Source organism: Amyelois transitella, chromosome 22, assembly GCF_032362555.1.
Source record: "Amyelois transitella isolate CPQ chromosome 22, ilAmyTran1.1, whole genome shotgun sequence".
NCBI lineage: Eukaryota > Metazoa > Arthropoda > Insecta > Lepidoptera > Pyralidae > Amyelois > Amyelois transitella.
In genome coordinates, this window is record NC_083525.1 from 7,494,180 (window position 1) to 7,515,315 (window position 21,136).

At 36.7% G+C, this 21,136-nt stretch overlaps 1 protein-coding gene across 3 annotated transcripts in view; it reads left to right on the forward strand.

The window, feature by feature from the left end:
• LOC106129952 (WW domain-containing protein tag-325) overlaps positions 1-21,136 on the forward strand; it is a 92,819-nt gene that overhangs the window by 34,756 nt on the left and 36,927 nt on the right. For 2 of the 3 annotated variants that reach the window (XM_013328666.2, XM_013328668.2), the window contains exon 1: positions 18,963-20,401. The exons of the other annotated variant lie outside the window; for it this stretch is intronic. In XM_013328666.2, the coding sequence (XP_013184120.2) occupies positions 19,184-20,401 (1,218 nt within the window). In that variant the 5' untranslated portion in view covers positions 18,963-19,183. Of the gene's footprint in view, positions 1-18,962; positions 20,402-21,136 lie in introns of those variants that run through there. 3 annotated transcript variants of the gene reach the window in all.

The window sequence follows — 21,136 nt, forward strand, 5'->3', positions numbered from 1 at the left end:
TGTTAAAATATTGGTGGTGATGATGTAGATATTGAGGAGCAGCAACCTTGCGGTGTAATAGATCAAAAAGCTCTATTTTAAGAATCCATAAATGATCGTGCAAGTTCACCCTGTTGCGTTATTACAAAATACGAAAGAGAATTTCATTTTCTATATTTAAATCTCTATATATAAACATTATAAAAAAATATTGCCTTAGAACGAAATAACAAATCAAATAATATTTACTTACCTGTATCCTTTTATAAACATATATTTTTTTGAGGATCGTCATATTATTTTTAAATTTAAAACTTAAGATACATTAAAATTTTCATGTTGTATTTAAGAGACATTAATAATTAAATAAGGAACGTACCTATAAATATAAAAACTAAATCTATAAAATAAAATAAAATATACATACTTTAATTCAGTTTTGTATTTAGTAAATTAAAATAAAAAAATATTTATTATAAATATTATAAAAATATAGAAAGTATTTATTATATAGTTGATGTGAGTTTTGAAAATACGCTACTGTGAACTTTAACCTTCTCTCAGAGTTGTTCTAAGAAGGGCAGTTGAAATATAACGATATTATACGGCCATTACTCACAGGCTGGCTCTTACTTTCAGACCTTCACTACAGAATTATTATAGTACCCACGGCCTCGTCCGCGTGAAAATGATTCTTGTACAGACTTACATATAATCCCGTCTATATCTCTTGCGGGGTAGACAGAGCCAACAGTCTTGAAAAGGCTGACAGGCCACGTTCAGTCTTTATGTTGGAATTCAAATAGAGACGGGTTGCTAGCCCATCGTCTCTCGATCCCGAGTTGATATAAACATATGTTATAGTAATTTATATCTTTTTATTATCCCAAAACTTATGGTGATTTCCAAGAAAATTCAAGAAATTTCCAAATGCACCTTTAGACCTCAAAGGCTCTGCATTCATATTTGGGTAGTCAGTCAGTCAATTAATATGTTTCTCTTAAAAAAAAAATAGATCTATCAGAGACAAGTTCTATGACCCGGTTTTGCTTCTGTTCCGACGTTCCTATACCTTGTTCGCGTGTCGATTGTTACTTACTAAGTGCGTCCCACTTGTAAGACTTTCACTGTTCCAATAAGGCGTTTGGCATTTGCAACCTGATTCCAAAGGAGTTATGAATCTTGAATCCGTATACGAGTATAAGAAAACATACAAACATACATACATATGGTCACGTCTATATCCCTTGCGGGGTAGACAGAGCCAACAGCCTTGAAAAGACTGAATGGCCACGTTCAGCTATTCGGCTTTATGATAGAATTGAGATTCAAATAGTGACAGGTGTTAGCCCATCGCCTAAAAAGAATCCCAAGTTGGTAAGCCTATCCCTTAGTCGCCTTTTACGAAATCCATGGGAAAGAAAAATCCTATTTTTTTTTAACACAAAAAGAATTTTTCAATTCGACTAGTAGTTCCTGAGATTAGCGCGTTCAATCAAACAAACAAACTCTTCATTTTTATAATATTAGTATAGATTCGTGAGAGTTTGAAAGGAAGCCTGGCTTTTCGACCTGAATGACCTAGGTTCGGGTCAAGGGCGGGTTGCGCAACCTTCAGGCATTGCAGCATCCACCCCCACCCCTGCCCCACCCCCCCACTTAGCTCTCCCTGTGGTCGTTAGTATGTGGAGAGAAATCCTACATGTATTTAACATGTGTACATAAAATCACGCCTCTTTCCCGGAGGGGTAGGCAGAGACTACATCTTTCCACTTGCCACTATCTCTGCATACTTCTTTACTCACACTTATAGGTATGTATATGTATAGTTAAGTATTTCATAATGATGGTGAACATTTTTTTTTTGTTGAAAAATACATTTATTTTACCTTTTGGGCACACTTTTGATGCTATGCAGGGACTGTACAATTTGTACATTTAATTAATTTATTTTTTGCATAAGACGTTTTAGTTTTTGTTATGACAAATCTTAAGTAAATATTTATAATTTAAAATAATAATCATGTAATTAAATTATAATAATAAATACTTTTAATTTTAAATGGAATGTCAATTATTTTTAAAGAGCCACACATATACACCAGTATGTGTGTGGCTCCCGGCACCAATAAAAAAGAGAATAAGACCACTCCAACCCGTTCCCATGGATGCCGTAAAAGGCGACTAAGGGATAGGCTTATAAACTTGGGATTCCTCTTACAGGCGATGGGCTAGCAACCTGTCACTTTTTTTAATCTTAATTCTATCGTTAAGCCAAACAGCTGAACGAAGCATTTCAGTCTTTTCAAGAATGTTGGCTCTGTCTACTCCGCAAGGGATATAGACGTGATTATATGTATGTATGTATGTTGATGAAGTGGTAAATATATAATGCCAACGATCCGACGGATCCGGTTTGCTCGGACCCGGTCCGGTCCGCCTTGGAAACCGTTATCGTAGGTCAATACCGCCGACCGGTTTCTTTCACTAATCTTATGAAGGAAGTTGGTGTTATTGTTTTTTTTTTGGCAGTTTTTTTTTTGTAATATGTCTCATCATGTTAGTGTTGGATCTTTCTATCCTGTATGGGATAAAGACGTGTTTATGTGTACGCGCATTAGGGAAACTGTTATTGTTGTTTTGTTTTTGGTGTTAATTTATTAAGGAAGAGATAAATAGATAAATATTACGGGACAGATTACGCAGATTGAGTAAGTTCGAGATTTGTGTTACGATATACTAACTCAACGATAACATATTTTATGATAAATAGTTATATATAGATAAACATCCAAGACCCAGGACAATCAGAGAAAGTTTATTTCTCATGCTGTCCTGGCCGGGATTTGAACCCGGGACCTTCGGTGTCACAGACAACCGCACGCCGTCAGAGACCATCGAAGATTAAGAATCTTTATTTTAAAACTAAAATTTATCTATTTTAAGTTATAGACTAAATTAAAGTTTTAGTTTATTGTTAATATAACTACCTAGTTAAGAATATGAAAAATGTGAAATGATATAAAAAATTTAATTATTTCTTATATAATAAAAAAGTAAATAGTTTGTAATCAGTACTTTAATATCTGAATTATTGTAATTAAATAAAAAATAAATTTTTCTTAACTCCATTTCCAGTACTTAATTCAGGCTTCTTAATATACAGCGCATGCGTTTGGCACTCGTAATAAGTATTACATGCAAACCTACGATTGGCATTTCAAACGGTATTTTGGGCATCATTGAAGCCCTCTTACATTTTCCATTATTTCTTCGCTCCTAATAGTTGCAACGTGATGTTATATAGCCTAAAGCCTTCCTCGATAAATGGTCTATTCAACACAAAAATATTTTTTTAATTCGAACCAGTAGTTCCTAAGATTAGCGCGTTCAAACAAACAAATAAACTCTTCAGCTTTATAATATTATTGACATCAGATTATCGTAGTATCGATATGAAACATTTCAAATATCACTTATTACTTTGAATTTTAAATTTCGTTACTTATTTTCAGGCAAACTCATGCCTTGAGTTCATTCAAATGACGATAACTTTTTTTAAGTTAAATGTTTTTCTGAGTTAAAACAAAGCAAGTTGGTGTTGTTTTAAGTAAATCGGTTCAGTACTTTCGGAGATAAGCGTGATCATACATACAGACAGTCAGACAGACAAAAGATAAAACAAATTTTTATGCTTTCTATTATTCATTCTTAGTGTCCCTCTATCCATTTCAGTCAAAATTACCAAATGTAGAGACAAAATATTTTTACTGTTTTATTTTATGTATAGATTATCCGTGACTCAGCACAACACTAGTGTAATGTCGCATTTGTGGTCGTACCCATAATATAATCAGTGCTGGGAACTGGGCCACAGATAATACATTATCGGGGCTGGATTTAAATGCATTTTATATTTTATGCATCGCAGTACTTAATTATAAATTTAATTGGTACATGAACCAACAATGGGATGCGATAACGCTATCATTAGGATATCCGGATTAATATTAATTACATCTGTGTTTGTTGGTTAATAATTGGATATTAGAAAAAAAAGTGACAGGTTTATAGCCGTATGGGCTATAAACCTGTCACTTTTTTTTCAAAAGCCATAGCATAACGTCTTTAAAAGTTTATCTCAAGTTTATAAGCCTATCCCTTCCTTAGTCGCCATTTATGACATCCATGGGAAAGATACGAAATGGTTCTATTCTAAAGTGTCGGAAACCACACGGCATTATTTTAATTATAATTAAAAGTAGGTACTTTTTCCTTTTAAAGCAACCCAAGTATTTCAAGTCTTAATTCCAACACAGCTGAACGAGGCCTTTTAATATTTTAAAAACTCTTGACTCTGTCTACCCCGCAGGGGTAGTAGACGTGGCTATGAAAAAATTAAAATATTTTATTTGGATTATATTTATTATATAGCTATATACCTATATTTTTCAATCATGAAAAGACTGTTGGCTCTACTCCGTAAGATATAAGATATGTTATAATTATATGTTAGAAATAAGTATTATACTGTTCCTAATATTTATTGTTTGCATATTTTACAAACTTATGAGAAACTTTTAACCTCGTTGTGAAATGTCAAATCTAAACGAAACTGGTCCGTCAAATGCCAACTACACATTTATTTTACTCTCGTTTAAATTTCTAACGATAAGGCTTCTTGTTCACACGCGTCTTTTACACCGGACGATAAAAGAAATGCTCAGTTTTCAGTGTCTTATAAATTCAATCATTATATGATTGTCTTTCCCCTGGCGTTGGTCCCGGTTGCGATCTCAGCACTCTGGAGTGGAGCCCGGGGTCCGCCTGTGACCACAACCCTGGAGAGGTCAAGTCATGTTTTTACACGAAACGACTCGCGTCTAGCCTTCAAAAAGATACAAACAACGTTCATTCATCATGTGTTTACAAAAGTTTAGTTTTTGATCCCCATTGTTAGTTTTCCTGTGGTATGAGAGACAGGCTCCTTCCGATTGTCAGTCACATTGTTTTCATACAATAAAAGAAAAGAAAAACAACTGAATTTTGATGGTAAATAAAAAATAAGACATAATATTTTTAGTAGGAAAGGCGGTGAAAGAAATGGTCGTTGTTTTAGTATTGTTCATGTCATGACCTACATTTATTTACACTTATTGTTTTCACTATACCTGCCACGCTGCCACGTAATTATAAAATACTAGAGGCCGCCCGCGACTTCGTCCGCTTTAAAAACCTATCATAACGTAACAATGAATCCCGTGGGAACTCCGGGATAAAAAGTATCCTGTGTTATTTTGGGTCTTCAACTACCTACATACCAAATCGTAATCGGTTCAGTAGTTTTTGCGTGAAAGAGTTACAAACATCCATACTGACATCCTGACATACAAACTTTCGCATTTATAATATTAGTAGGACTTAGATTTTTTTCCCTGTAACACAAAATTATTAATAATACAACGCCCAACATAGAGTGTGCCTTCTGGTGAAAAATCTGTCATACTTAGGTATATACCTACGTACCGCATATATACAACATGCGTTTTTTTAACCGTCAGCGTAAAAAACGCTTGTGCACCTAGGGCCTTACATTACGACATCAATTTCAATAATCTTGATAACAATTCAGAAACCTATTCCCATAACTTACGCCTCAAAATTCCGTGTTCTAGAATTTAGTTACCGTCCACATTTCAGCGTTCCAATGAACGTGTGATCTATTTTGTGTTTTACATACATACATACATAAGGTCACGTCTATATCCCTTGCGGGGTCGACAGAGCCAACAGTCTTGAAAAGACTGAATGGCCACGTTCAGTTATTTGGCTTAATGATAGAATTGAGATTCAAATAGTAACAGGTGGCTAGCCCATCGCCTAAAAAAAAGAATCCCAAGTTTGTAAGCCTATCCCTTAGTCGCCTTATACGACATCCACGGGAAAGAGATGGAGTGGTCCTTTTCTTTTTTGTATTGGTGCCGGGAACCACACGGCACAAATACAAAAAAGAATAGGTCCTCCACATGTGATTTGGTTACAGTTTGAAATAGTTTCAGTGTACGAGCGGATACAAATAAACGGTTGCAAGTAGGTCGCAGACGGTTTGGCGTCGGACCAAGAACTTTGACACTGTTATTTAGAGTTCAATTTGTCTGTGAAATTGATGAATATTTGATTTGAAGATCCTTTCAGTGTCATACGGTTTCTATTTTCTGTCTAGTAAGCTAGTAGCTCCTTTACGTAAACTAATGCTTCGAGAAAAGGATGGTACGGCTGTGCTGCTTTTTTTTTGCTCAACTTGGCGGGGGCACTGCCGTGCCCCCAGATACTGATCTCTTATGATTTCATGACACTTTGATCTAGGTAATATCGCTTAGACATACATACATACACATGGTCACGTCTATGTCCCTTGCGGGGTAGACAGAGCCAGCAGTCTTGAAAAGACTGAATGACCACGTTCAGCTATTTGGCTTAATGATAGAATTGAGATTCAAATAGTGACAGGTTGCTAGCCCATCGTCTAAAAAAGAATACCAAGTTTGTAAGCCTATCCCTTAGTCGCCTTTTACGACATCCATGGGGAAGAAATGGAGTGGTCCTATTCTTTTTTGTATTGGTGTCGGGAACCACACGGCATTACGGCACGGCATAGACATTCCAAAAAATAATAAGTTTATAGAGATATAAGGCGGTGGAAGTCAGGGGCAACGGCTAGGTTACAATACACGGGTCCAGGGATCTTGGCAAGTGGAAAGAAACCCACGCCGCCGAGTAGATTTGACGGTCTCTGTGGCGCAGCGGTAGCGCGCTTGTCTGCGACACTGGAGGTCCCGGTTTCGAATCCCGGCCAGGGCATGATGAGAAACAAACTTTCTCTGATTGGCCTGGGTCTTGGATGTTTATCTATATAAGTATTTATTATAAAATATAGTATCGTTGAGTTAGTATCTCGTAACACAAGTTTCGAACTTACTTCGAAGTAAGCTAACTCAATCTGTATGCTTAATTACCGTAACGTATATATTTATTTATATTAGAAACTTCACGAGTTAACGCATGATTGTTCCACTGGCGACTTTAAGTCTAGTTGCAATGATCGAATAAGAAGGTCATATCCTTTATGAATGTCATAATAAAAAAATGATCAAATTAAGGACGTCCTGGCAAAGGGTCAGGTCAATAGTACCCGAAACCGCCGAGCTTGCATGAAGAGAGTTTTAAATGAAGCGAAGGAAGAATGCAGAGATCCTGGCAACTGGAAAGATGTAGTATCTGCCTACCCCTCCGGGAAAAAGGCGTGATTTTGTGTATATATGTCGCTATTTTTAATCTCAATTCACGTGACCTTTCAGTCCATTCAAGACTGTGTCTACTCCTCAAGAGATATAGACGTGATTATATGATAAAACATTTGAAATATGATAATATCTTATTGTATTCTGTATTAATGCAAAATATGCCCACGCACAGATCGACCTAAGATTACTCAGAACATCATCAATCATTAAATGACTTTCACTCGACCTTCAGCGCCTTATTCTTTCAATGAAAAGAAATTATCCTTTATTAGATTGCCGTGTGGTTACCGGGACTTTAGACCTATAGACCGCTCCATATATTTCCCACGGATGTCATAAAAGACGACTAAGGTAAAGGCTAATTAACTTATGTTTCTTTTTGTAGGCGATGGGCTAGCAACCTGTCATTATTTGAATCTCAATTCTAGCATTTATCCCATACAGCTAAATGTTGCCTTTCAGTCTTTTCAAGACTGTTGGCCCTGCCTACCCCGCAGCTGATAAAGACGTGATTGTATGTATTTTTATGTAAATGAAATTATTTAAGACTAGCTTAAGCGTAGGGATTCGCTCTTGTGAAAATTTCCAGAAACACCTGAATCCTGAAAATGTTGTCTGTCTCTGTGCCAAATATCATCAAAATCGGATCAGTAATTTTCGATTTTATTTGTTAACATTCTCCTACGTCATACCTACATACATAACTACATATAATCACGTCTGTTTCCCTTGCGGGGGAGACAGAGCCATAGATAGTCTTGAAAAGTCAAACTAATTTGTTTTTATTTGAACACCTGTGGTATTTTTGACTATAGAGACGACACTTTACACAGTGCTTTTACAGACTAATAATATTTTTTATATTATTCTTAACCTTGAAGATTCGTATATATACAAATTACCTTCTAAATTACTCATTTCAACATATGCCGCTCACAATACAAAAAGCGTAGGAAGGCATTAACATTGTAATTGTTGAAAATTAAATTATAATGAGTGTGTTATGGTCTAATCTATGTTGAGCCTTTGTAATACTCAAAACTACTGTAATTTAAATTCAATCTCACTTGTAAGTAGCCATATCTATTAAATAAATGAATAAAGATTGTAGGTATAAATAAAATCTTTATTTTACGCAAAATCTTATAACTTTTAAACATTTTAGTGAAAGCGGGCGCGTTGATATAATTTCCTCTCATTTTCAGATATTTAATTAACTGCATCGATTATATAAAACACATATTTATGATGAAAGATCTGAATTATTATTTTAAGTTCACGTTAATGTAAATTTATGGCGTCCTTTAGTATAAACTTATTCAGAAAATATTCTTCTTGTAAATATAATATTATTTCCAAACTTAATATTAAAAAAAATCGCGACCAAGCGCCATCTGTTATGCGAGTTTAAAATTTATAACTGAACACGTTTAATGCTCGTGGCTGCTACTGGAGCAATTATTTCGAGTTCGATCTAATGATAACAGATGGCGTTCCATGTTCGAGTGTAAATAAAAATTAACTATGGGTTTGTAACTTTCTGCTTTTTGGATTTAAGTTTAGGCTAGACTCTTTTTTAATACTTGACAACTTACTTAAATAAAATTCCTCTGCAACCGGTGCTCTGAAACCATCAGGTCGTCTATGACCACGATCCCAGAGCGAGGAAATGAGTTATCCATGATTTTTTTAATTTATCCTAACTCAACTTGGAATACATGTTGCGTTGTGTGTATATACTTAATCTCGTAGTTGTTTGTTACGACATCCATGTAAAAAAGATAATGTGATTCTATTATAAAATGCTAGGAACCACTCGGCTCCGATGACGTGGTTATTTGTATGAAATGGGAATTCTTACACATTTAGTGTGACCACCCAAACAGTTTTAATTATGTTCACCTCCACATCCTTATGGTAAATTAATTATGGACTGAAGTTTCACCACAGAGTATAATTAACTATGATTGTGTAAACATATCTCTATAATTTTTAGCTGCATCGCTGATCGATACATCGAATTCTTTTTAAAAAGAAGAGTAGGTATATGATAGTCCTCTTAAAAAATATCAGTTTAATTTTTTTTTGTCTCAATCATTTGTGTCAAGACATTACTTTAATTTGCACTAATACTCGAGCAAAGCAGCAGGCAAAAGTAGTACTTTATAAATTTGGGTGCGTTCAATGGAACGACAATGGTCGGGAGTGAAAATGCTGCAGTGTAGTTTGTTCCGCCGCTTCTTCTACACATGCGCTTTGGAAGCGGTAGTAGTTATGATTAGATTTCAGTGATGTGACGTCAAATAGTGATACCTTGTATCCAATTTTGAAAATAAATCTATACTACCTATTCTATTCTAGCCGGCAGCCATATAAAAACCGCGAGTGACGCAAAAGATCATCCGTTTTTGATCAGCCTTTATATGTATTACAATGTGTTTATAGTACGTTACGATTATGTATTATGTATATTGCTACTCGTATACCGATTTTGACATAATTACATCAATTGATTCACTCAGTTACTTAGTCATCATTTTCTTGACGTGTTCTCCTAAGCGGGGAAGACAGAGCCTACGGTGTTAGAAAAACTGAAAGGCCACGTTCAGCTCGACTGTATGGCTAAATGATGACATTGAGATTCAAATAGTGACAGGTTATTAGCCCATCGCCTACAAGAAGAATCCCATGTTTATTAGCCTTTCCCTTAGTCGCCTTTTACGACATCCATGGGGGTTGATATGGGTAGATATGGAGTGGTTATTAAGCGATATAAAGTATCCTATAATAATGAATAAAAATTTTGAATTTGAATTTGAATTTTGAATTTGAATTTGGTCCATTTATAATGTTCTGGGAGCCACAAGGCACTGGGTAGTTTCAGTTTATAAAAAAAATATAGAAATTTGTTAAAAAAATTACTAAAATAACTTTGTTTTTTGTTTTCAGGTAAGTGTCGTCATTAAACGTAAGTCAAACAATGTTCGTGCGAGATTTTGACAAAGTTCCGTATGTCGTGGCTTACTTCGACATACAGAACTTTGTCATAACTGCATCCCTTAGGATAAAATTGGTAAGTTTTACGCTTTGGGAAACTCCCCGAAACATATCCATATTCTTTCACTCTCCCTTAGGAAATAATAAAATTGGTAAGTTATACTCTTTAGAAAACTCCCCTAATCATATTCATATTGTTTTTCACTCTTTTAAATGAATATTTATTAGTTACCTAGTTTATTTAACCCAATTTGGGTATACTATCAGAATTCTATAAGTATTATCTGTCACCTTCTTCCTCCTGGCTTTAGTCCCTGTTGCAACCTCACCACTCTGGAGAGGAGCCCGGGGTATGCCTTTGACCATGTATCCTGGATTGGGTGAGTCAGATTTTTACACGAAGCGACTCCCGTCTGACCTCCGCATTTTTGCAGGTAAACCTAACCCGTATTGGATCGATCATGGTTACACATCCAGTTGCCTGAATGTGCAGGTTTCCACACGACAGTTTTCCCTTACTGTAAAGAGGTTATACGTTACCATAAGGGGTTAAATTGAATTCTCAGCTATTTTATTGAGGTACAATGTAAAATTTACTACTTACATACTTAAATAGAATAGAATAGAATTGATTTATTTTCAAAATTAGATACAAGGTATCACTTATTGACGTCACATCACTGAAATCTAATTATAACTACTACCGCTTCCAAAGCGCATGTGTAGAAGAAGCGGCGGAACAAACTACACTGCAGCATTTTCATCGGACGTCAATTTACAAATATAGATCTATTAATTCTAAATCATAGAAGAATGCACATTGTAACTAGTTATTTCAATACGAATTTCAAGCTCCCCAATTTAAATTAACTTGCATGCAGGTATAATAATGTGCTGTCGACAGATAATAAATCGAAAAGGGTGACGCCCGTATCTCCAGGACATTTTGATGCATTGCTAATTTATATCATTTTTTATGTTTAAATACTTATTATACTTTAATTATATGACTATATTTTAACATTACTTTATACGTATCTGATTATAATTTTTTTTTTTTATATTTGATTACACTAAAATAAGTAGGTAGGTACTACGCGTGTAAAAGCCTTATATGCGCGCGGATTTAAAAAACATATTGCGCGAAGCCATTTTTTTTTTTTTTTAATTTGTTTAAGTACTTCACCCTGAATTTTCATCTTTAAATTAATGCACGCTGTATCTAAACACAATTTTTATTGAAGTTATTAAGAGGTGTCGAAAAATTACTGTGGGTTCATATATATTTAATAGTAATCGTTTTTTACACAATGAGCATTCGTCCACGATTTAGATTTAAGAGATCTATTATTTGTAAATTGACGTTCGGCGAAAATGCTGCAGTGTAGTTTGTTCCGCCGCTTTTTCTACACATGCGCTTTGGAAGCGGTAGTAGTTTCAATTAGATTTAAGTGATGTGACGTCCAATAAGTAAGTGATACCTTGTATTCAATTTTCAAAATAAATCTATTCTATTCTAGTCTAATGCATAAAAACACGCAGATAACGGATCTCCCTCAATTTGTATGATTATAGGATAGTATGATCGGTTCCCAGTTACGCATACATATTGATGTCTTCCGCTTCGCTTGTCGACATGATCTGGTGAACATTTTGTTTTTACGACGCTTAGTTGATTTTCTAGTCGAATTTATTATAATTCTAAAGCAGTGAATGAATGAATGAATGAACGAATGAATGAAGTATTCAAGAACAGTCTTAAGTTCTTACGGTGAGGGAAAACATCATGCGGATGCAATCTTGCTTATTTGACAGCCTCTGTGCCGCAGCTTGTCTGTGACACCGGAGGTCCCGGGTTCATATCCCGGCCAGGGCATGATGAGGAAAGAACTTTTTCTGATTGGCCTGGGTCTTGAATGTTTATCTATCTAAGTATTTATTATAAAATATAGTATCGTTGAGTTAATATCTCGTGACACAAGTCTCGAACTTACTTCGAGGCTAACTCAATCTGTGTGATTTGTCCGGTATATATTTATTTATTCAGTCAACTGGATGTTGATGGATCTGATATGGGTCAGGTTCCCCTGCAAAGGTTGCAGAGGTCAGAGGAGTCGCTTCGTGTAAAAAATCTGACCAATCCAAGCCAGCATCGTGGTCACAGACAGAGGTGAGGACGCTATGAAGAATACATACATACATTTGGTCACGTCTATATCCCTTGCGGGGTAGTCAGAGCCAACAGGCTTGAAAAGACTGAATGGCCACGTTCAGTTTTTTGGCCTAATGATAAAATCGAGATTCAAGTAGTGATAGGTTGCTCGCCCATCGCCTAAAACAGAATCCCAAGTTTATACGCCTATCCCTTAGTTGCTTTTTACGACATCCATGGGAAAGAGACACGGTACGGTATGAAGAATATGATATTTAATTGTAAAGTATATTACAGCTATGGTGTTAAGTAGCAATAATGCTTTTCATGAAACAGTCTTGTGTGTTATAATTTTAGTCTCTGGTCAACGAACGAGTTTTATAGAGCCCAGTGTAGTAAGCGACAATAAAAATGTTATGACTTATTGAATTGATACAGTAATGGAGTTGTTATAAAAATTTTAGGAGGGGGATTTTGATAGTGAAAGAGTCGTGATTTTATATATGTATACATACATACATACATACATATGATCACGTCTATATCCCTTGCGGGGTAGACAGAGCCAACAGTCTTGAAAAGACTGAATGGCCACGTTCAGCTATTTGGCTTAATGATAGAACCGAGATTCAAATAGTGACAGGTTGCTAGCCCATCGCCTAAAAGAGGAATCCTAAGTTTATAAGCCTATCCCTTAGTCGCCTTTTACGACATCCATGGGAAAGAGATGGAGTGGTCCTATTCTTTTTTGTAATAGTGCCGGGAACCACACGGCAAGTATATATGTATGTATGTACATATACTGTTTTTTTCTTACCCTTAATGAATGGCCTTAAAAACCTAGTTATAACCAGTTTTGTCTGCTTATATCCGGTTCTCTATCGATGTTTAATGAACCGCATTACATACATATGTTAGAGAGAAGAGAGAGATATTTTTTATACGAAGCCGAATATGGTTGAGGTAATGTGGCTACTGAAGCCGTTTTGAGTTTAAAGGTACATTAACGGCAGAAAATATGTTAATTTTTTTTTATAATTACACAAATATAATCTCTTCTTTTTCCCTTACGGGGTAGACTGACCCAATAATATCAAAAAGTTTGAAAGGCCACGTTGAACTGTATGGCTTAATGATAGAATTGAGATTCAAATAGTGACAGGTTGCTAGTCTATCGCCTAAAAGTTTATTGAAATTTATCATAGTTTATAAGCCATTTCTTTGGTTGGCTTTTACAATCTGCACGTGATGACAAGTAGTTGTTGGTGAACACTATGTTTTCTTCTCGCTACCAGCTCGTATTCTCTTAGTCGCCTTTTACGAGATCCGTAGAAAAATATGGAGTGGTCCTTTGTAAAGTGCTGGGAACCACACGGCATTATCTTTATGAATTCTCTTGTTGATTCAGTTCACAAAGGTTTTGTTTGTGAAGTCATACGGGGTCAGTGAACTTACTCCTGTCATTGTTTGGCACAAATTGCATTGATAAGCGAATCAGGAGCTATTATGTTGCGAATGACATAAAACCATTGACTGCAGCGGTATAAATAAGAAGTGTGTTTATAATATATGAAACTAGCTGTGCCTGCGACTTCGTCCGCGTGGAATAATTATATTGGGCATCCTTGAAGCCCTCAACGATGAATAATTTCCTCAGTTTTTTTCACATTTTCCATTATTTCTTCGCTCCTTATAGTTGCAGCGTAATTTTATATAGCCTAAAGCCTTCCTCGATAAATGGTCTATTCAACGCAAAAAGAATTTTACAATTCGAATCAGTAGTTCCTGAGATTTGCGCGTTCAAACAAACAAACTCTTCAGCTTTATAATATTAGTATAGATAAAAACTAAACATCGTGAGAAAACCTGCACAGTCAGGCATTTGGATCTGTTACCATGACCCAATATGGTCTAGCGGGAGCAATGATTCGGCTCGACCGCCACCAAAGGGAAGATCTTCCGCCATGCTAGGTGTGATGCTTGGGGAACCGCGGAACAGTCGATGTTGTGTCGGAGGTTGTATTTATGTTCCATTCCGTTAAATCTTTGCTTGCGCGATTTAGACTCTTCGCTTTTTTTAGCTCATAGCTTCACGTGATTGGTTTTTGTGTCTTGTGGCGTAGAGGTGTCGCCACAATGGATTAGATTTCCCTGCAATGTTTTGGAAGACCCAAACCTAATTAAGGATGATGGTCGTTAAGGCGCACCCCAGGCTCCTCACCAGAAAGCTGAGGCAGTCACAAGGATTAACGGCAAGATGAAGAAGAAGAAGGGGAATCTAATCAGTATTGGATTGATCATGGTTACAGATAGGGTTGCCAGGTCGCCAAACCTAATAGCCGGACAGATCAGTTTGGCCGGACATTTGGCTAAAAAATCCGGACACCCAATATTATAGAGGATTTTGTCCTAGTATTAATACGTACGAGTACGACAAAACAATTGCATGTAAAATCAATTTGAAAAAATTAAAAGCATAACAAAAGCCGGACAAGATCGGACACCGTTTATTTTGGCCGGACATGCGATCAAAAAGCCTAACTATGTCCGGCTTTATCCGACATGCGATCAAAAAGCCTAACTATGTCCGGCTTTATCCGACATGCGATCAAAAAGCCTAACTGACGAAAAAAGTCAAAAAGCCTGACTGACTGAATGACGCCTGGCAACGCTAGTTACACATCCTGTTGCCTGAATGTGCAGGTTTCCTTACGATGTTTCCATTCACCGTTAGAGCATCGGTTAGTATTTAAACTAATGTAGATAACTTCGAAGATAGTCTTAGGTACGTGGCCGTGGTGGGATTCGTATTTTTGCCTTTTTTGCGCATCACGCGTTTTAACCGGGCACATTACCGATTCGACCATCTACGCTCTCGCTATTCCTTAATAGAGACATCGTCGATAAACTAACGTTAAACATCTCATAATAGACACATACATACATACATACACGCAAGTGAAATTACGATATACATCGGCAATAAAAAGGAAAATCTTGAAATTCCTACGGTTAATTACTATTTGTCGTTGACAACATTGTAAGTATAAAAAAGATGGTTCCCCACACTAAGTATTAGTGGACAAATGACGTCAGTTGCCCGTTCCAAAATTCTAATTTCAAATGTTTTTTCATTATTTATGGGACATTTAATAATTATCATATCTTTTGGTTTTACAAAATTGGTTACCGTAACATAAATTACTTAATACTAACTTTACTGCCGCTTCCAAAGCGTCAATGCAGAAGAAGCGGTAACAAACTGCACTGCAGCATTTTCTTCAATAACGTCAACTTCACAATTATCCAAACTAGAAATGTGGACGAGAGAATATATTGTTATGATTTATTGATTTAAGTATACGTAATTTAACAGTGCCGTGTGGTTCCCGGCACCAATAGAAAAAAAATAGGACCACTCCATCTCTTTTCCACGGATGTCGTTGAAGGCGACTAAGGGATGGGCTTATATAATTTGGAGTCTAGTCTTTTAGGCGATGGGCTAGCAACTTGTCACTATTTGAATCTCAATTCTATCATTGAGTCAAACAGCTGACACCAATGGGAATGAGACGGAGAGGTCCTATTCTTTTTTTTTTTTTATTAAAAGTGTAACAAGCCCCTTTTTATCAGCAGTACGAGAACAGTCACCCACGGATTCAATTCAGACAATTTACTCGTACAGTCGGCAATAATTACTAATTGCTTCCAATGTATGTAGTTTAATCTCAATTATTTGAGTTTATACGTCATTCATTACATTGGATGTGGAGTTCTCGGTACCAATACAAAAAAGAACAGGACCACTCAATCTCTTTCCCATGGATGTCGTAAAAGGCGACAAAGGGGTAGGCTTACAAACTTGGGATTCTTTTTTAGGCGATGGGCTAGCAACCTGTCTCTATTTGAATCTCAATTCTATCATTAAGCCAAATAGCTGAACGCGGCCATTCAGTCTTTCAAGACTAATGGCTCTGTCTACCCCGCAAGGGATATGGACGTGATTATATCAATGTATGTAGGTATGTATCAATACCTAGTAAATTAACTGTTGTTCACCCTTGCCTCAATTTTGTATGCGATCCTCTTATTGTCAGGTTTGCTGGAAGAGATCCTACTTATGGATAAGCCCGCCTTTCTACTGTTTATTTATTTTACTGTATATTTTATTTCATATTTGTAACGTACTCCTTTAGTGAACAATAAAGCATTTACTTACTTATTTACTTTACCGTCTATGGCCCTAGTGGTACATTGGCCAACAGGTATCGACCCATCTTTTTGGAGTGCAGAAAATCAAAAAGGTAGGTGCCGGAAATCGCCATAACAACCACAGATAGCTATCTGTTACTATATTTAGCACCATTCTGCCTTCATTAACAAATGCACATGCAAACCACGCCAAAACAGTGCCCATTCACGACCGTCAAAAGCAAGAAAGACTTAACATCATTGAAAAAAGAAACGCTACCATAGACCTTATTACTCTATGCTTAAACCGCCTTTCTTTTTTTGAGGTTGTAATTATGAATGATCGTTTAAGTTTGCTTTATTCATTGATTAAATAGGGCTTCCAAAACCAAGTTGGTGTTGAAACCTTTGTAGTTTGTGTGATTTCACGAGGTATCTGTTTCATTGCTTGGCGGGAAACGGTTTTATTTTTATGACTTTCTTAGACTAAAGACAAAATGGATGTAATAGACCACCTGATATGTTGATATAAAATTTTTAATGTTGAGTTTGTCTTTCGTTAAGAAATGCGTAGATAGGTATTGGAAAATAGATTTTTTTTTTAAATATGCTTTTTTATTTAATAAATTTTTAATGGTTAAAGCAATAGACTGACTGATAAACATACATACATAGAGCTAACAATCTAGAAAAGACTGATAGTCCACGCCTGCAACTTCTAATAAAGTACGTAATAATAGGATAGTATTTCATTTAGTGTCAAAAAATTGCACATTATTTACTTCATCTAGGTTCTTTACAAATATTTTGGAACACAAAATATAAACTAAAACATTCCATGACCCTTAACTCTAAATTATCGGCTCATTAAATAATGCCTTTTTTCAACTTAATGAGCACTAAATAAATATCATTCCATCTTTTTACAACAGTAATTAGATAAGTATTTGAGTAATATGACGTCGTGTCGAGTGCCAAATCATTAACAGCATGACGTCACACATTGGGTTTTATTATTTTCGCCAACTTTCTCAATTTTCATGAAATGATTCATCAATAAGAAAAGAAATGTCAGTATAAGTTAGTACGCAAGCATCGTAAGGAATAAAGAAAAGGATGGAATTATATGGTATCTACCTATACATCCTAATATATTATTTATTATACATATGTATATATATTTATCTAATTTTTCATTATTTTTAAAGATTAGTTATAAGGCATACGTTAGGTACTTACAGCTTCAAATTTAAACTCCCCTGCAGTCCCAGGGAATCAGCAGGATAGGATATTAAAGAATACATACATATCATGTCCATATCTTTTACATGGTAAACAGAAAAGGCAATGATTGTACCAGGTTGCTAGCACAAATCCCAAGTTTATAAGTCTGTTTATACAAAGTATCTTATTTGCAAAGATATCCACTTATAGCTGTATATTTGGATTCGCTCTATTTGATATTTGTACGCACGGTTTTCAAAGCATAATTCTTTGTATTGATAACAACAAGTTTAAAATGAATTTGTAAGAATATGCAATACGAAAACTTAGCGTGAAAGATCGAACGACCTCTAAAAAGTTAATACTTTAGCATTTTTAACTTTTTAGGAAACTTATTTACAATTATGAATGGGGAAAACCCTAACAGAACTATTTTCATTCGTTCTGTTGCGGTTTTCGTTGTAGGCATTCTGGTTGCGCGTTTCGGAGAGAGGAGTAAATAACAGGGAAGAGATGGACTAAACAAAGAGGTTGGACGTTCAACAAATAAAAGAAAGGATTTCAGGCGTACCAACGTAGGTATAAAAACTAAATATGAGGAAGGGGAAGGTCTAAGAGTACATTGTACACCTCTACAAGAGCAAGCTCTGAATTCAAGGAGACGATAGCGGAACAGGAACAAGTATTCGACCTGCATAAACCGCTATGGCGTCGGCGCCCGATCTGCTTCATTTATCTAATGCACAGTGCATTTGCTTTTAGTTTTTAGTGTGGTTACGCCATGCAGCTGAGCTCCGCCACAGAAATAACGCCGAATATCGGTCACACAGGCTCCGTACAGAATGAACGCATCAAATTAATTACTGGCCGCCCAGAGCATTATCGCAGTGGCCGTGGCGCGCGCGGACGCTTCCGTTCGGTTTTTAAAATAGGGAAAAGCGCGCGAACTCGTACGTCAATCTTATCGGGAATCTGATCTTTATTGTTTATGGATTGTTTTCGGCCAGCTATAAAGATTTGTTGTTTTTTTTTATTGTTTTGTTTAACTTATTTAAATTAATTCTAATTTATGAAACTTATTCAAGGTGCGGTAAGAGCGAAAAATTATCGTAGAGGTCAAACTTCTTCCGATGTTTTCGTAACTTTTGTTTAAAATAAGAAGCGCTCGCGATAAGCAATCGCGGTCGAGTGCAAATGTCGCCGATAGCGCATCGTAGCGCCAGTGTGTTCTAATATTTGAAATTGTGCAGTTTGTACGCTAATGGGCGGTGAGCCCTTCGTGGAATCCGTTGAATCATACACCGGTTATCGGTTCTGTGTGTTTTGAACGGCGACAATGTGCGAAGTGACAAGTTGGATTCCGAACGCGGTGGCCGCCTCACTGCTCGCGGACCGCTCCGCTCAACCTGTCATCGCGTGGCTGCAAGTCATACGAGATTCTATTGAAGAATACGACCCATTGATAGTAGTAAGACCTCCATCTCCAGAAGACGAAGACTCAGACTCGTCGAGCACGACTCCTGACAGTGCTTTTGACGAAATACTATCCCAATTGGGAAAAGAGATCTACAAATTGGATGAATATCAGAGAAACCTGGTCCCGGGGGAAAGCGAAGTGTCCCTTAGTATTCTCAACATTTTCGACGAATGCATGCAAGGAATGAACGGCACAGATAATAAAGCCAGTGAACTAGAACCGGTGGAGGAAGTGTTTGAAGAAAATTGTGAAAACGGTGTAGAGGTGTGCAGTGAGGGTGAATCAACATTGTCGGATATATCCTTCGTGACGAGTACGCCGGCGCGGAATTCTAAAGTGGTGACTAGTGATATAAACGAGATATTTGACAGGGGTGAAGGCACGCCGGTACCGCCGCCGCGGATCAAACTAAAAACGCCTTCATCCTCGTCATCAGCGTACGAAAACATGGAGATGAAGACTCAAAACACGATAATGGAAGTCGCAAAAAGGCTAGCATCGGACAGTGACAGCGAGAGCACATGTTGGAGTTACAAAGAGTGCAGTTCTGATACAGAGAACGAGGGTAGAGATGCGTACGCGGTGGTGTGGTCGCACTCAAGCGGCTTTCATAATTCCGATGAGATTTTGCGCAGGGTGCTATTACAGCACCACGCGACAGTGTCACGATTGTCGTTCGATTCGACTAGTGAGTTCGTCCCGCCTCAGTTCTCCGTGTACGCTCTCGAAGAGGTGGGAGGCAACAGGTGCGTCGAAAACGAAATGCCAGTCGCCGTCATGACACCGGGGCGACCGACCGACGACGGGTACGAACCCGTTCGCGACGCGATCACAGACGAGAACATTTACGAGGAGATTGAATATGGATTGAGTTATACTGACGAGGGTTTCTCGTGCGGAGGCAGTGTGGAGGTGGAGAGCTGTTCTGTCAGTGCTAGTTCGGAATGCACCGGCCGGGAGAGTCCTCTGTACGAGAATCTGAAGGACCACGACGCTTATGCTGTTCCACCTGACGTCATATTTTGGAAGGAGAGGATTTTGGCAGACCCGTTTTACTGCGACGATGAAGAGGATGAGGTAAGTCTTTTCATGGAACAAATTACTAATTGTGAATATAGTAAACATTGTAGTTAATAATCAGGTACGTACGAGCATATACCGCGCTTAATTTCCTGTTACCTATGTATGTGAAGTATTATTTTTATTATTGTGCCGTGTTGTTGCCGGCATAAACATTAAAAAGAATAGGACCAGTCCATCTCTTTCCCATGCATGTCGTAAAAGTTTACGACTAAGGGATAGGCTTATAAACATTGGATATTTCTTTTAGGCGATGGACTAGCAACCTGTCACTATTTGAATCTCAATTCTATCATTAGACGAAACGTGGCCTATCAGTCTTTTCAAGACTGTTGGCTCTTTCTACCCCGCAAGGGATATAGACGTGAGTATATGTAGGTATATTGTAACGAAAACTAAGTCTAATAAATTTGTGAAATCAAATGAGTTCACACTAAATGCAAATAGAAACGCATCTATTTAGTAAAGTACCTACATTAAATTCAATGACTTCATAATTAAATTGACATTACATATTATTGTAGGTTATCGTAACACGTTTCTCGAAACAGCAAATAGGTTTACTTGAAAGAAGTTATTGTTGTATATAAAAATATACAAAGGAAATTTTATAATTTATAATTTGAAAGGTTGATGTGGGTGTTTGAACGAATAAATGAAGAATTAAAAATTCAGAATTGATATCAAATAAAAATAGACAAAAAAAATGATAGCTACGTACGAATTAATGTA